General features: G+C 46.3%; 2 protein-coding genes across 3 annotated transcripts; one reads left to right on the top strand and one right to left on the bottom strand.

The window, feature by feature from the left end:
* The first annotated feature begins 601 nt into the window (after positions 1 to 601).
* On the top strand, positions 602 to 11,798 carry nectin4b (nectin cell adhesion molecule 4b). Of its 2 annotated transcripts, none has more exons than XM_084481168.1 (11): positions 602 to 1,054; positions 2,650 to 2,856; positions 4,519 to 4,686; positions 5,512 to 5,793; positions 6,328 to 6,445; positions 8,052 to 8,203; positions 8,579 to 8,744; positions 8,982 to 9,033; positions 9,477 to 9,536; positions 9,900 to 10,103; positions 11,100 to 11,798. In XM_084481168.1, the coding sequence occupies exons 1-11, from the start codon at positions 1,006 to 1,008 to the stop codon at positions 11,409 to 11,411; spliced, it is 1,770 nt and encodes a 589-aa protein (XP_084337294.1). In that variant the 5' UTR covers positions 602 to 1,005; the 3' UTR covers positions 11,412 to 11,798. The 2 variants fall into 2 exon arrangements, with proteins under 2 accessions (XP_084337294.1, XP_084337295.1); XM_084481169.1 differs by having other exon boundaries at positions 9,903 to 10,103; positions 11,100 to 11,797.
* A 782-nt stretch (positions 11,799 to 12,580) lies between these two features.
* LOC311361002 (uncharacterized protein) lies at positions 12,581 to 16,105 on the bottom strand. Its single transcript, XM_084481170.1, has 2 exons — positions 15,695 to 16,105; positions 12,581 to 15,422 (listed from the first exon to the last, which is right to left on the bottom strand). The coding sequence occupies exons 1-2, from the start codon at positions 15,996 to 15,998 to the stop codon at positions 14,569 to 14,571; spliced, it is 1,158 nt and encodes a 385-aa protein (XP_084337296.1). The 5' UTR covers positions 15,999 to 16,105; the 3' UTR covers positions 12,581 to 14,568.
* Positions 16,106 to 16,132: the final 27 nt, after the last annotated feature.

The following is a 16,132-nucleotide window of genomic DNA, read 5'->3' on the forward strand; positions in this document are numbered from 1 at the left end:
TCCACTGCTTCAAGATTAGGTGGCATAATAGGCCCACGCACATTTAACTATTCCCCGGTAATGGATAACATGTAGGCCTCGGTTTTGGAAAGGTATATTTGAGTTGACCAACAACAGCACTAGGAGGCAATCACGCACCAAAATACAACGCACAGCCTGTGTGGAAGACCTCGTCCCACGAATGTACACAGAGCGTGTTGAGAGGCGCAGTGTTTTCATATTTACATAACATAACTGGTTATGGAACCTGTATTAGAAAACGATTCACACAGTCACGCAGATCTCAACACTAGACTACACCTAACTACACCAAAGTAACCTCGTGTCGCCTAACTACTACTACTAAAACTAAAATGTAGACCAACTTACTTACATTATATTTCCTTTTACCTAGATACCCTGTGCGTTGAATGCGTGTCATTTGTGTTTATGTTTGCGTTATGTGTATTCATTTATGGTGCTATCCAGTTGTATGGTATGCTACAACTAGTGGGTCAGGGTGTTAGGGGCGTGGCTCTCCGATAGGAGGCGCGGCCACAGGACAAGGGGCGGAGCTAGGAAGTCAGACAGGTGTACGGAATCGAAGCAGCCACTGGAACGCTTCGTCTATCAATACTACACGAAAAGTCCTAGTTATCTTACCTGTACACTAATGTAGAAGTCTACACGTTGTTCACCATGTGAATAGTTCTTTAATTTGGCTTTTCCTATGTTGAGCATAGCTATAGCGGAGCATAGACATAGTCTACCTGGGGACGGATACTGTCACTAAAACGAAGGTGTTGAAGGAGTTCCACCAGCACTTTGGAGTTTGGATCGAAGGCAACGATGTTCCTACCTCGAGGTTGATGGGATGCAGTCCGTCCGATGAGGATTCCTGCTGGATTTGGAAACGTCAAAATTATTTGTTTCTAAAAAATAAAAATGCCTCCACTGACGCTGTGCTAACGTGACCCGACTTTCTATTATTATTAAGTCACGCCGTATTTCGATTCACCTCTGAAGATGGGGATTCCTCTGTGGGGCGCCAGACTGACCCTGCTGTCAGCTATTGGTAAGATTGAAATCATAATTCCAAAACACACAGGTATCTGAACCAAGCAGGTTTCTGCCTTCGGATCATTCTTACATTATTTAAACTCAACAAAGTATCCTATTTGTTTTTCGTTGTATTATCACTATTATTATTAAAACAATTTTTTAACTATGCTTAAAGGTGCGTTTGGTGAGAAAACAGGTTTTAGACCCCTAGACCATTGAATAATCAGTATCAGTTATCAGTATCATTTAACTAGCAGTAACTACTAGTATTGATCGTGCTACGTGGTTCACACAGGGGGGACAGGAAGGTGTTGCAGGAACACGCACCATGTATGAATGCAGCCAGGTGGCATTCCTCCTTTCTCTCTTTAGTAAACATCTTTCATTTTGGGGGGTTGGTGTGTGTGTGTTTTAATAGATGGGGTTAATAAAGCAATTGGGAGACGATTCGCTGTTATTGATGCTTGGGTGGTTATTATGAGTAGCCTGAACGTAAAGACACAGTTATGTAAAAATGTTCTGTTTTAATATGCAAAGAGGCGGGAGATAGTTACGCAAACTGTCACACACACACAAACGAGAAAAGCAAGTGGAGCAGCTTTGTGACATTCATTCGAACCAACGCTTTTCTGTTTGCCTACAGTGTACTGTTGTTAGTTTAACTCTGTTCCTCTGCCTCTTCTTTTATGGCCCACCACAGCAACGTGTTGAACAAAGAAGATGTAGTTCGTTGTCCATTACTGTGTTTAGAATTCCCCAGTTGCACTTCCTGCATTGAATCGAGCTGGATATGTGGTGGCCTTGTCTATCTGTGTCTGATTTGAGTCAGTGACGCATTGTATATCTCTGTTGCAGTCTTCTGAAAAGTTCTAATCATTAATCAGGCCGTGAATCAGTAACTTGTTCTTCCCAAGAATTCAAAGCGCACATGTTTGTTCTTTGATGTTTGCAGTGGTTAACTTTTCACACCCTCAACCTTGCATTCGTTTTATCTAGCAGTTATTTTGTTCTCACGCTTTCTTCAAATTAACTTCAACTTCATCCATAATTATAGCTTGAAACTGTGCTCCAACATGCTAATATAATATAATGCCCCAGGCTTTCCTTATGTCACATTAGCAAATGTGTACAGCATTATCTATTGCAGTATACACTATATAAAGTAGCCTATAGCCTTCTGTTAAAGAGTATTATAAAAATGGGGACCAATACTTTAATTTGTGCAAAAACTTGGTATTCAGGCTTTTGGAGTGATGACACACATAAGCACAGTTATCTTCCAGCTGGAAGATATTCAAAACTAGTAGGCTTAAAGTAGTAACAGTGACAACATGTTATATCTGAATAGGCCAGTTGGCTTCGAAGTGGTCAATGGTGAAGATAAAACAAAGAGAAGATGATTCTGGGAAACCGTCCACTAGCTAAAGTACGTGGTGGAAACTGTGTTCTACACGCACACACATTTCATAACTGCAGGCTTTGCAACCGGTGTGCCTCTGTAATCACGTTAACCAAGGAATACTGTCACATCTCAGAATACCAACACGGCTGTGGTGTGTGTGTGTGTATACTGAAGCGGTGGTCTTTCTCTCTGTCTCCCTCCCCTAGTGGTCCTGGTGGTCTCGGAGTCAGGCTTTGTTGAGCCCCCCGAGCCGGTCTTTGCCCTGCTCTCGCTGGCGGAGGACAAGACCCGCCTGCCCTGCCGCTACGTGGTGGAGCCGGGCGAGAAGGTGGTGCAGGTCACCTGGTACAAGGAGCTGAGCGACGGCACCAAGGAGCAGATCATCACCGCCCACTTCTCAGAGGGACACACAGGTAGGGCTGCTGCTGCTGCAGCCAGGAAGCCTGGGTTCCTCTCAGGGTGACCGATTACTAAAGGGGACATATTATACCACCAGGTGTGAGTGTGATTAGCCGTTACAAGTCGTTTTGAAAATGTGCCGCTTCTGACATCACAGGTGGGCGTGTCCACCAAGATGTATGACGGATAGATGAGCAACGGTTGCTACAGTCCACTGGGTAGGCTGGTAGACGGATCTATCCAGCACACACTCTAGGTGTACACGCCCACCTGTGATGTCAGAAGCGCCACATTTTCAAAAAGGCTTGTAACAGCTAATCGCACTCACACCTGGTGGTATAATATGTCCCCTTTAAGTGTCGCTTGTAGGCTGCAATTGAATAGGGTCGCAACTGACTATTCTATTTTATCGTATCGTTTATCGTATATAATCTGTAGATCGTTTATTTTTACTTGATTAATCACTTGGTTGGTCTATAAAATGCCTGAAAATGGGGTCAAAATACTGTTGTTTCCCTGTTGAAAAAACGTGTTTCCCCCAAATTCCAAGATGACATCCTCAAGTGTTCTTCGGTTCACAACCCAAAGACATTCAGTTTACTGTCATGAGGGCCAAGGAAAACAGAAACCATTCACATTCAAGAAGCTGGAATCAGAGAATCAGAAATGAAAGTGGTACTCTAGGCAGCCTTTTCGTTGACGGCGTAATATGACCTATTTCAAATTGAATCCCAAGGCTTCGAAAAACATACGCCTTTGAGAACACAGAACGGAATCCATGTCTAATATTCTAAATGTATCATATCACTTTTCAGAGGCATTTTCGTTGAAAAAAAGATTGTGACCAAGGCAGCTTTGGAGGACACAGAGTGCTTCCTCTTGCCACTAAGCTAGCTTGATTGGTCACACAAAACTTTCGGGTTGTGTTTAGTTTGTCTCGGTCCTCTGCATGATACATAGCAATTCATTGCTTCGCTGCATATTTCAGATGTAGGGAGAGACAATGAACAATGGACTCTTTGCACCACAGTGTAACCTAAATCCAGTGCTGAACTTTCCCAAAGTTCATGCTGTCTTTGCAAAGGTTATTTATTTAAATTGAAGTATGTTGCTTTAATGTAAACTTGGCACTATGCCAACTGTTCTCTACCGTCACTATAAATCATAACTTAAAAAATAAATACTTAAAATAAAAATGTGAGTGTCAATAAGCAATAACACCCACACAACCATGAGTCAATCAGCCCATTCAAATCATTTGATTTGTTGGGAACCTAATCTGGGATCCAGCGGTCCTACTTTCTTAAAGCATAACTTCTGGGGAGCGACGGCACAGAGCCCGGGGTCGGACAGCACTCACTGAAAGGGGCGGAATAACGCCTTGTTTCCTGTTTCATTACGGAGATATGCAGTAAATCTGATTTCTGAGGCTATAGCAGAGAACAAAGAGTAATTAATTGATTCACTGTGTGTGTGTGTGTGCACGCATCACTCACGCCGACTCCATAGTTGCTGTACCACAATTTTGCCAGATTACTTCCTTTTGGCTTGGATGCACTGTGCTCCTCGACACGTACATGAGTTGTGCAACATGTCACACGAGCAGTGTGCCCGTTTCAACCTCTGTGCCATGTTGACCCTAAAAAATTATTTTTTCCTTTTCTACAAACGTCAAGAGTTTGGCCGCTACTCGGGGCGGGTGAAGTTCGAGAACGGCGTTCCCACAGAAAACTCTGCGCTCCTCATCCCCCACACGGAGGAGTCGGACGAGGGAAGCTACACCTGCCACATCAGCACCTTCCCGTCGGGGAACTTTGAGCGACGCATCGCACTCACCGTCTGGAGTAAGAGCCCGTCTCCAACAAGGCCTCTCTGTTCTCCGGGCAAACCGCCTCCTAATCACAGCGGGATTGCCATATACGTGAGCTGTAAAAATATCAATCACCTCTCTCACTCTCTATCCCCCTCTCTCTCTCGCTCTGTATTATTGCTGCCTGCCAACAAAGAAAGGGTGGATACGCTTCTGTTGACAACTCCTTTGCTACTGTTGGATGGTTCCACTCTTAATGCCCACCCTTCCCACCCCAATGACGATAGGCTGTGGAGCGGCTCTCCCAAGAGCCTGGTGCACAGATGATGTTTTGCAGCAGATCTGCAGAGAGAGCTCCCAGCCCCCCCCGCCACAGGCCCCGGGCCTCAGGAGGAGTCCAATGTCTCTCCCCTTGGCCTGGGGCTTCTGTTATGACACCATCAGGATGTCAAGCAGCTGTATTTCTGTCCCACTGAATCCGTCTCTGTGGGCCGTCCTTCACATGTTGTAACGTTAATCGCCCTTTAACCCCCCCCCCCTCCCCCTGCCCGGTTCCCTGAAGTGAAAACGGTTGTTAAAAGCTAAAGTTCTAGCGGCTGTTTTTTTTTTTTTTTAACCCTTCATATTTTCCCCATCAGTCATCATCGGAGGTGACAGCGAAGTCTACCTGTTCAAACAGGCCCTCCCCCCGTTAAGACTGAAGGAACACAGTCTCCTCCACCTAGACGAACCCTGAGCCCATCTCTTCCCCCCCCCCCCCCTTCCCTGTTAAGACTGAACACACAGTCGAGAAAAGAGAGCTGAGAGCGATGTAGAGACTCCTCAACCCAGCCTAACCCTCAGCCCCTCTCACACACAGTCCTGCCCATCTCCTCCCTGGAGCCCGAGGTGCTGGTGGAGGGCGAGTCGTACCGCGTGGCGGCGTCGTGCCGCGCCGTGGGCCGCCCCGCCCCCAGCCTCTCCTGGGACACAGAGCTGCCGGGAAAGCCCCAGGGCCGCACCACCTCGGAGGGCGGCTCGGTCTCCAGCTACTTCTCGCTGCACCCGCTGCGCAGCATGAACGGCAAGCGGCTGGACTGCCTGGTGTCCCACCCGGCCCTCAAGCAGCCCCTCAGGCACTCCAACCGCCTGGTGGTGCAATGTGAGTAGATGGATGGATGGATGGATAGATAGGAACTTTATTAATCCCTCGGGAAGGTTCCCTCAGGAAATTGCACTTCCAGCAGCAGCAAACACCATGGAAACACAAATAGAATAAGAGTTAAACAAGTATAAATGTGCAAAAGTACAAAATGCAAACAAATATTTATGCAGCGAAACAATACAAGAAGAATACTATACAAGCCAAGGGAGGCTTTACACGAGGGAGTGCTTAAACAGTGCAAGAAAACAGTGAATCAAACAGCCAAGTTGTGTTTGATATAGTGTTATGTTATGTAGTGGGTGGTGGGTCAGGCCAGGCCTGGTGCTCCTTCCCGACCTCTGTCCTCCTTTGCCGCCCCTGGGTGGTGGCCCCTGGGTGGTGGCCCCTGGGTGGTGGTGATGGGGGGGGGGGGGGATGGGTCAAACTTAATGGGTCACGATGATCTCATCAATCCTGTGCTTTCTTGATACATATCAAGAAATGTTAAGTGAAAACACAAATAACGTGTGTGTGTGTGTTGCCCCCCCCCAGATCCCCCGGACACGGCCATCTCCAGCGGTCTGAAGGAGTGGGTCGACGGGGCGCAGAACGCTGAGCTGACCTGCAGCAGTGGTGGGAACCCTGAGCCTGGGACCGTCACCTGGACACGGTACGGTGCAGCGCCATCCTCCTCCTTCCCATCATCATCATCATCATCATCATCATCATCCTCATCAGCCAATGCACTTCTCACGAAGACAGGCCACCCCCTTTTTAATACAGCCCGTCTCCCTGCACTCATCATCACGTTCCAAAGCCATTTAAAGACTTAATACGGCCACGCCCCCCCCCCCCCCCCCTCCCAATACCGCCTTTCCTTTTTCTGCAGAGGGCTTTGTGTGGTTGTGTATTTTTACACGCCGATGGAATGCGTCGCAAAACACGGGTAATCCCATGCTAACGCCGAGCTAGTACACTAATACACTGGGGCTGGCAAAACAAAAGGTGGTGCTTCAACCCCCCCTAACCAGAAAGAAAAAGAGGGACATCCTTTTTTTTTTTTTCTTGGCTCGATTGAATGCGGAATGAAAGCCACGGTGTCATGTTGCTCAACTCCACGCCGGGCTAGTTCACACGAGAGGGAGATGGGGAGGGAGGGAGGGAGAGGGGTGTGTGGGGGGACGGGGAGACACGAGGAAGAGCGCTAGACACACACTAAGCACTTAATCACAGTGGCCGACTCTAAATATCACACTAACGCGCTGCTAAAACACCGGTTCTGTGCTTTTAATGAGACATATACAGCACCCGCCATTACATTTCGTGACCGAATACAAGATAAACTTGGATCCAGCTCCACACATTACGCCTCTGAAACGGTCTCATAGCCCTCATTTTTGCTGTTTGTTGTATTCTATAATTTTGCAGGGCACATTTCTACGCCTTCATGTTCGTTGGCTGCTAAGTTGCGAGGTTTGTCGAGACTAAAAGTGCAGGCCTTTGATTTTTTTTTTTAAACATCTTGTTAATCCCCAATTTGGCCTGCAGCAACTTAAAACTTATCCATGTCATGGGAATGCCAACATTACATACGCACAGATGCGTCATGTAGGCCTCTTCACTCCCTTTTACATTGTTCGGAGTAGCTAAGAAGCGGTCCGGCTAGAAAACCGGGGTCTCTTAGTCAAGGGCATTTGTAAGAAGGGGGGTGGGGGGAGGAAGGGTAGCTGAAACCACAGCAACAGGACTCCTCTCAGTGGAGTTCATTAGAAACTGGATCTTCGCGTCCACCATTGTGCAGCATGTTAAGACTTCTGATGGGCCGAATGAAGTAATGTAGGCCACCTATTCCCTGGACTGTGCTCGCCCCCAGCCCTCCCCACACGCCCCCCATCCCCAGCATGCCCAACACCTACAATTTACTCAGTTCAGATCAATGGGTCAGTCGGTAAGCAGGCAGGACTTGTGTACAGGTGCACAAAAATTGGCGGTTGTGCTCTGTGACAACCGGATCGGAGCGGTGGGGAACTGCTCTGAAAATGAGGCAGATCATCCAGACACCGTTTTTTTGTGTCCATATTGTGTTGTTTTGCTTCCGATTCTATAATTAACCTACACCTTACTGTCTCCTTAATGCCTGATGAATCATTAGAGATGACGACAGGGTTTTCCATTGTCGCCAAACACTAATGTTTTATAAGCTTATAGGCTAGTGTTTTGTAAGCTCTGCATAGCAACTTGTACATGTTGCATACTCAATTCTTACACCTCTACAGGAAGGGCGGGGCTCTGCCAGACGGTGTGACGGTAATTGGTGGAAAACTAGTTTTTGGGCGGCCCATCAGAATGAACGACAGTGGCACCTATGAATGTGTGACCAAGAACAATGTGGGAGCAGCCACAGCAGAAATCACTCTGGATATAGCAGGTATGTGCATTGGTTTACAGTTAAAAATAAGTAAAATAACACATTTTACTGTTGGCTTCTTTGGAACAACAGCCCAGTGCCAGGTCAAATGATCCAGTATAACATCCTTGTTGAGTATAAATTGTGTGAATGAATTAAATACAATCCAGTTGAAAAAAACAGGTTTGTCTCAACATAAAATTATGTCAAGTTATTAATCAAGGGTGATATTAGGGTTATGCTGCCCACTTGTGAAAATATACAAACCATAAAAAACAATTGCAGTGCGAGCAGTGTGTGCGTATCACAATCAGGCGTCCCACACTCACACACAAAAGCAGAGCAAAAACCAACGTGCTAAACTAAACATTGTGATCTTCTCGCACCTGCCTCCAGGGGAATCGAGGCAGAGCGGGGAGGAGAGCAAACACAACCTGATGCTGATCATCATCGGGGCGGCGGCCGGCGGCCTGGTGCTGGTCATGGTGCTTGTCATCCTGCTGGTCAACCACCACCACCGCCGCAAGAACAAGAAGCTGGCTATGGAGCTCAGCGAGAGGACGTGAGTTCTGTGTGCTTTGGCCCGGCCCATGTGGAGCCTTTAAGCGCTTGCATTTACTCTGTGAGACGGGTGTGGGGGGGGGGGGGGGGGTTTGAACAATGAACATTAAAAACCTCCAGTCTGTTTGTCTCTACTCTGGACAAAATCACTAGGCACCGTTTAAAAGTTGGTAATTGCTTTTAAAATGTGCTGTGCTTGTCTCTTTTTCGTTTCTTTTTTTTTTTTTCCATCTACCAGCGAGGAAATGAACACCCTCTCCAGAACGACTTCGGGCCGGCGACTGAACAGCGTGAGTACGGGCCCGGGAGCGGAGGTGCAGATGGGGCTGGTTTGCCATGTTGGTTTGGGTTTGTTTGTTTGTTTGCTTGTTTGTTGGTGTTTCATTGGTTCCCCTCTGAAGTGAAGGAGAATGCCAGTAGCAGGCCTCCAGAGGGACGCCTGTCTTGAGACCCACCCTTATCGACGGCTCCAGCCACCATGGAGCCTCCCCCTACCCCCTACCCCCTACCCCCACCCCGCCATGGAGCCGCTAGTCTTCCATAGAGGCCAATGATTAGAGCCCTGTCCCCACTCCAAACAAACTACACACCGCAATGCCACAACATACGCTCCTTCGACACGCAACGCTGGGTCATGTGATTTCTTTCAAAATACATGTATTTTGTTTGAATGGTTTAATTTGTATTATTCTGTAGACCCACCTAATCTTTGGTTTTTCTCCGTTGCTTCCAGCCCGACGACTACGCTCTACTTCGAGTCGACAGCCGAATCAAGAGCAGCCAAATGTCTCTGGTGAGTTCCACTGCTCCGATGTGTTTTCATCCGACGGTTTTCACACACCTGTTTATTCCTATTTTGACTAAGATAATTATACGAGGTAACCATAGGGCATCCAAAACTTGTTTGTCAACTCATCTTTACGCTTCCGCATCAAGGATGATACTTGAGTACCTTCTTGTGGAATGTTGAGTCACTGCACTATACAAGTCCCACATGACATTCACTGCACTATTTGAGTCACACATGAGACTCACTGCACTATACGACTTGCATGTGAGAATCACTGCACTATACGAGTCACAAGTGAGAATCACTACACCGGCGTTGCGGTAGGACGCTATTTTCCGACCCACTAACGCGCCTCATTCTCACCAGCAGGATCGTCCGATCTACAAGGGCAGCCAGTCCACCCTGGGCGGGAAGTGGGGCCCGCCGACCGACGTGGAGGTGGACGAGCTGGGACGTCCCGTGCTGTGGCCCGACAGCAGAGAGGGCATCAGAAGGACGGAGGCGGACGGAGAGAAGGAGGAGCGTCGGAGGAGGGTGGAGTCGTACCTGAAGAACAGCAACATGTCATTGGTATTTGTCACCCGCCAATGGAGAGGCCCGGGTTGTGGGGAGATCCCTTCTGGTTGTGTGGTGGTTTGGGTGGGCGAAACCCCTGGCAGTAGAAGAATGGGGCAGGGTTGGTACGGCAGCTTTTTAATACCACTAGGATGCACGTCAAGAGGTGCGTTCAGCAGGGCAGATGTTGCCGGTTATGTTCCGCTTTCATTCAGAGTTCATTGTTACGGAAATAGAAAAACAAAGGGGACGATCAATGAATGATCTGGATTTAACCAGGCTGGTGGTTGTGTCTTTATTTGTGTTGCCAACCTTTCCCATTGAAATGGCCAAACACAATGATGTTCTCCTCTTTCAATCAAACATCGTCTGACTAGCCTGCCGTGTTTAGCCCATTAGAAGACCCAGGGATGTCCTTTTTAATTGTGGTCAGCAGAATGGGCTCTCTCTCACAAACTCCAGTAGTGGGAGTATGTTAAACATTGTGTATACATCATGTATCAAACAAAAGCAATGGTTACTGGCAAGTGCTGCTGCTGCAATGTCTTTATTTATTGGATGGTTGACAAGTAACAACAAATGCAGGGTTTATAAGTTCATGGTTCCACTCAAAACAATGCTTTTTCTGAGGTAGGCCTATGCTCTTCAGAGGTGAAGGAGATTTTTATTATAGGATAACCCACTTGTTTTAGATAAAAAGTGATGTAGTGGGTTACATAGTGCAAGAGATTGATCCTGGTCCAATTATTGAATGCGCAAAGTTAAAAACATAGGATGAGATTTAAAGATTGACTCACATTGCCCTCTATTGGTGAGGATTGCTATTGCATGCATTCATTGTTATCCACTGGCAGTTTTTGGTCATGAGAATGGCAAATTCTGCGATGTAGCCAGTGGAGTCAAGCCTGAACACTAATATAGCCCCGCCCCTAAATGTAATATGTATATATTTGGAGGCCATTTTGGAGGCCATAAAAAACCATCTTAACTTATAATGGTCCTTCTGGACAGGACTCTGGCCTGCCCTCCTCACTGGTCCCCATGAAGCCCCAGCCGGACGACAGCCTGGGCCCCAGAGAGCAGGAGCCCGGCAGCCCCGCGGGGGAGGCCGGCACGCCCACAGAGCCGGACTGGGAGCCCCACCAGTCGACGCCCGAGGAGGAGGAGGAGGAGGAGGAGGAGCAGGGGGACGAGGGGGATAGCAGCAGCAGCTTCCAGATCTCCGAGGCGCTCACCAACCACTTCTACTACAGCAACGGTGTGCTGCGACCCAAGCCCCACTCCAACGCCATCCTGCTGCACCCCAGGGGCCAGGTCATCTAGAGGCACAGCTTCTCTCGTCGCCACGACGACGATGGGCGACCGCCCGCCCTCACGCACAGCAGCCCTCAAGGCCTTGTGGGTCAAGGCCAGCTGGTGGCCTGAGAAACTGAACGATTACTTTTGTTCCCCAAGACTGGAAAACCAGTGGCAATTATTAGTGTATGAAAACGTGAAACCCTTGCCCAGAATTGCCCAGAATGGGCATTACGAACAAGCAATAGCCAATTGTGGGCAAGCATCAGGCATGGTCATGGTTGGTCACTTCTTCTTCTTTCAGCGTTTAGTCATGAACCGTTTTGATTGTCTGATGAAGCTGAACTACGAGGTTTGAAATCCAACAGCAACTGTAGCATATATTCCACCCCCCCCCCCCCCCCTGTACACTCATAAATTTAAACAAATTATTTTGGTAAGTATTTAATGTGGTGTTGGTCACAGCTGTGCACAAGTTAACAAAGAGACTTAAATTTGGTTCATGTAAAGAGAACATGGACAAGTGCCAAACGTCCACAAACTACCTGTTTTTGTCCTCTCTCAAACGTTGATCTGGATGAGTCTTCTTTGTAGTAATGGGAGTTTCTATACAGTCAGCTGCTGAGAGCGGGAGTCAAATGTATTTTTATAGCCCTTTTTCCACCATAAGTTCCAACGGGTTTGATAGGCCCATGTACAGTTGGGATCAGATGGGCCCCATAAATCTAAGCTCACAAATCGATATGCAAGGGGGTGAACCTGATATTTCATGTCCAGCTCGTGGCTCAAAAACCCACTCAATAGGACATGGAGCTGAGGCCTCATGTCCTATCAAAGATGAAGAGGATTAAGTAAGAGTGCACTATGTGTGCACGTAAGAGTCCTATGTGTAGAGATAGATAGAGATTTATTTGTCCTTGCGGAAAATTGTTCTGCGCCATACAGTATGTCTGATACATTTATACAAAAAAAGACAAGACATTTAGACAAGACAGGATAAACAACAGTTTCCCTCAGCCAACCACCCCCACCCTACCACATCCCCCCACACTCAACATCAGGACAGAGGACACAAACCCCACTATACATTATGAGTAGGATGGTAAAGTGCAGTTGTGTGTACTGTGACAGTCCAGCTGGAAAGAAAGTGCATAGTGCTATTTAAAATGCTGTCCTGCAGGTAATTTCTTGTTCATAAGTGTAATACTAGTTGGAATAAATGACCTACTAGCTCGATTTGTTTGGAAATAGGGTAGCCTAAGCATCCTCCCTGATGGCAACACCTCATATGCCTGGTGTAGAGGATGTGACATGTCTTCACTAAATGCTAGACCTTTCTTCAACGCCCTCCTTTCACAGGTCATGGCCATACTGTCTAGTTTTTGTCCCGCAACCTTACTGGCCATGTTAACTATCTTGCTTAGTTTGCTTTTATTGGTTACTGACAAGGAGAAATACCACGCAACAGAACAGAAAAGTAAAATGCTCTCCATGAAAGAGTGATTGAAGAGTAACATCATATCTCTATCCACAAATTGTCTCAGCTTGCGTAAAATGCAGCCTTTGCAGCCCCTTTTTATAGATGGTGTCGGTATTACTGGTCCATTGCAACTTATCATCTATTATTGTCCCTAAGTATTTGTATTCAGTTACAATCCCAATGTCTTCTCCATTTATAACCATACCCTGGTGGGGCTGGCTCCCAGTTCTATAGTCTATTATTTCCTTTGTTTTCTTTACGTTTAAGAGAAGACAGCTGGACCTACACCAGTCTGTGAACTGATCCACCCGGGCCCTGTAGTGGGTCTCATCGTTATTCTGTATTAACCCCACTATTGCTGTGTGCACTCTATTAATGCCCAGAAAACAGGATCACTCTAATGAAGATGTTAAACTAATGGATCATTCTGATTATTGCCAACTGAACTCTTTGGCCATGTACAGTCTATGCTTCCGAGATCAGACAAGACGTGGAGCGGTTTACTATTCCGGTTTGGTTTCTACCGATGCACTACCGTAGGAAACTAAGTCAAAAGCAGACTCCTGAGATACACTTCTGTAAATATTGTGGTAAGCAATTGAAAGTAATGTCACTGATGGCATTGAAATGTTTACTCAAAGTATAGCAAGGACAAAAAATATTGTAAATGTTTATTTTTTAGTTAAATGGCAGATAAAGAACGTGAGCATATCATTTAGTCCTCCGAGGACAATAAAATGTGAAAAACCATTGTTGACATTCTCTTCGTAATAGAAAATATTAGACATTTGGTGATTTCTGGATGTTGAGTTGGACCATTAGTAATGTAACAATGTAATCAACCAATCCAAGCAGAACACTGATTGTAGAATTTCCGTAATAATGGTCATTAGCCACCACATTCAAACCACGTCATGGGTTTCTGTGTTTTTTTGAGACTGGTTAAGGGTGCCTCCACCTTAACCAAATACGCAGCAGAAAACGATTCTGCTAGTCATGTTGAGCTCAGAAACTTTAAAGCCGATATTTCTGGAAGGGTTTTAAAAACTGCTTCAATAGCACAATCCATATACCTAAAAAATATCAAAAGGCAGAATCCAAACTTTTTCATACTGGCGTCAGAGTTGTTCAATGTTGCCCACTATGGTGACAAAGATTCAGTTAATTTATGTATTATATAATATTATTCATGCCAAGCAAAACTCAACCAACCGACACCAGACCCTGAATACAATTATTTATTTTTTCAAGTGGGTCTGGTACCAGTCACATTTTTAACCCCAATTCGGTAAACTTTAAATCATATGCCATAGAACAAAACAAATTAAACCAAAACACTAAACAAACCTCTGACATGTCACATAATTTCAGCCATCAGAGCACAAAAACTAGTGTTTCACCTAGTCCAGGGGGCGAAGGCGGATTATTATTAGATAACATCCGGTCAGCTCTGGTCCCCCTCACTACCGAAATGCAAATTCCGATCTTTCTGTGTGAGCTGTGTATATCCGTAAGCCAACCCAGGTGAAACACTAACAATGTTAGCAAGAGGAGAATAAAGTCCCTCTCTCTCGCCACCATCAACACCTAAGAACCCGCCTCCAGTCATTCTCTCATGACATCCCGCCTGGGAAGAAGGTAATGTCTCACCAAAGAAGGTGCTGTCCCTCCTTGGCGTTTGATGTGTAGCCCTTACTCCCTCACTCAGAGTTGAGGATTCAATTCAGCACTGAGCGAATGATGGAAGTATTCTTTGTGAGTCCGTTGGTGAGTGCGGAGGTTGCTCCGCTGGGAAAAGCACCTCCCGCATATGGTACACGTGTACGGTTTCTCCCCCGTATGGATACGCTGGTGCATCTCCAGGTGGCTACTGCGGTCAAAGCTTTTGCCACAGAACGGGCAAATGTACCACTTCTCCCTCACACGACAGTTCTTCAAAGCCCTGATTTGCATCAGGTTGTACTGTTCGCTTGGACAATGTTTATCCGTGGGCACTAGTCCCATGACCTGGACCTCCATAGGCTGTCCCGGCTGTGCCTGAATCATACGATCTATGTATCCCGCCTCGGATTGATTGTCAAGACTGTCCAGTGCATTTTGAATGAACTTCATTTCCTTATCCAGACTTTCCGAAAATTGCTGTGGTCTGAAGATGCAATCTGAGTCGTCCGTGTCATCGCTGTCTGCAATGGAAACGGATGACCATTGCTGACTGTCCTTGTCTTCCATAGCGCCATGGGCTGCTTGAAGGTCCGCCTCGGTCGCAGTTTGATTGGAACTGTAGTCCGAATTGTGTTCCATGTCCTGTTCCAGATCCCCTATTTGGATAGCGTCCTCCACAGCCTCTTCCTTTAGTTCAGCCACACGCGACTCTACGGCCTCTTCCTTTAATTCAACAACACTCAACTCATCGTCAGCTTCATTTGAGCTCCAAGACCCATGGAGCTCCAACCGTCTTTCCTCTCTTTGTGTGGGAGTGGGGGTGTTTTCTAATGTGTCCGCCGTCTCTCTGGCAATTGGCAGTGATTGTTTGGTTTGAATCAAAACAGCAATGGGCCCTGAAGAGAGAAGAAATGCATTTTCTTAGAATTAGACGCAGGACAACAATATAGTACATTTTATAAAGATATGTGGTTGTCATCTCATACATTTATTTATGGCTACTTAAAACATATATACATATATTTTAAGTATCTACAAATATATAATATATATAATAAATATTTACCTAATATAACAAAATATAAAAAGGTAGATGTATTTAGGACTCAGAAGCATTAGAAGTTGGAGATTAGTAGTGATACATTAAGACCAACTTGATTGTCCATACCGTTATCATCGGGTTTCCCAGGCTGATCTGGTGGCTGTGGTGGTGAAAAACATGGAGCCGAGGGGTGAGCTGATGGTGGCGTCTTTGAAATGAGTTCCAGCCTTTCCTTTTCCATCGTCAACACCTTGTTTTTTAGAGATTCGATTTCATCTTCTCGTTGGCGTATCTCAGTTTGCACAAAAGCAAAGGCATCATCCCACAATTTACTTATTTCTACGATTGCAGTCTTGGCTAGCATGTCCATGACTGAGGATAGTCTGCTTTGAAATACGACAACGTTTGCCATGTTTTCCTGGACAAGCATTTCCGCCCGATGAAAAACGTACCTACCAAGAAAGTGACAAATGTGCTTTCAATGATAACGTCAACAATATTACCATAAAATAGTCAACAGTTCCACCCTGCACGACGACCGACTTCCGTACATAAGATACGTTC

This window comes from Micromesistius poutassou (assembly GCF_964030765.1).
Source record: "Micromesistius poutassou genome assembly, chromosome: 16".
NCBI classification, from domain to species: Eukaryota; Metazoa; Chordata; class Actinopteri; order Gadiformes; family Gadidae; genus Micromesistius; species Micromesistius poutassou.

Coding starts and splice junctions, on each gene's coding strand:
- nectin4b (XM_084481168.1), top strand. CDS start 1,006: ATGGGGATTCCTCTGTGGGGCGCCAGACTGACCCTGCTGTCAGCTATT. Junction 1,055..2,649: donor GACCCTGCTGTCAGCTATTG/GTAAGATTGAAA, acceptor TCCCTCCCCTAG/TGGTCCTGGTGGTCTCGGAG. Junction 8,745..8,981: donor ATGGAGCTCAGCGAGAGGAC/GTGAGTTCTGTG, acceptor TCCATCTACCAG/CGAGGAAATGAACACCCTCT.
- LOC311361002 (XM_084481170.1), bottom strand. CDS start 15,998: ATGCTTGTCCAGGAAAACATGGCAAACGTTGTCGTATTTCAAAGCAGA. Junction 15,423..15,694: donor TGGGAAACCCGATGATAACG/GTATGGACAATC, acceptor TTCTCTCTTCAG/GGCCCATTGCTGTTTTGATT.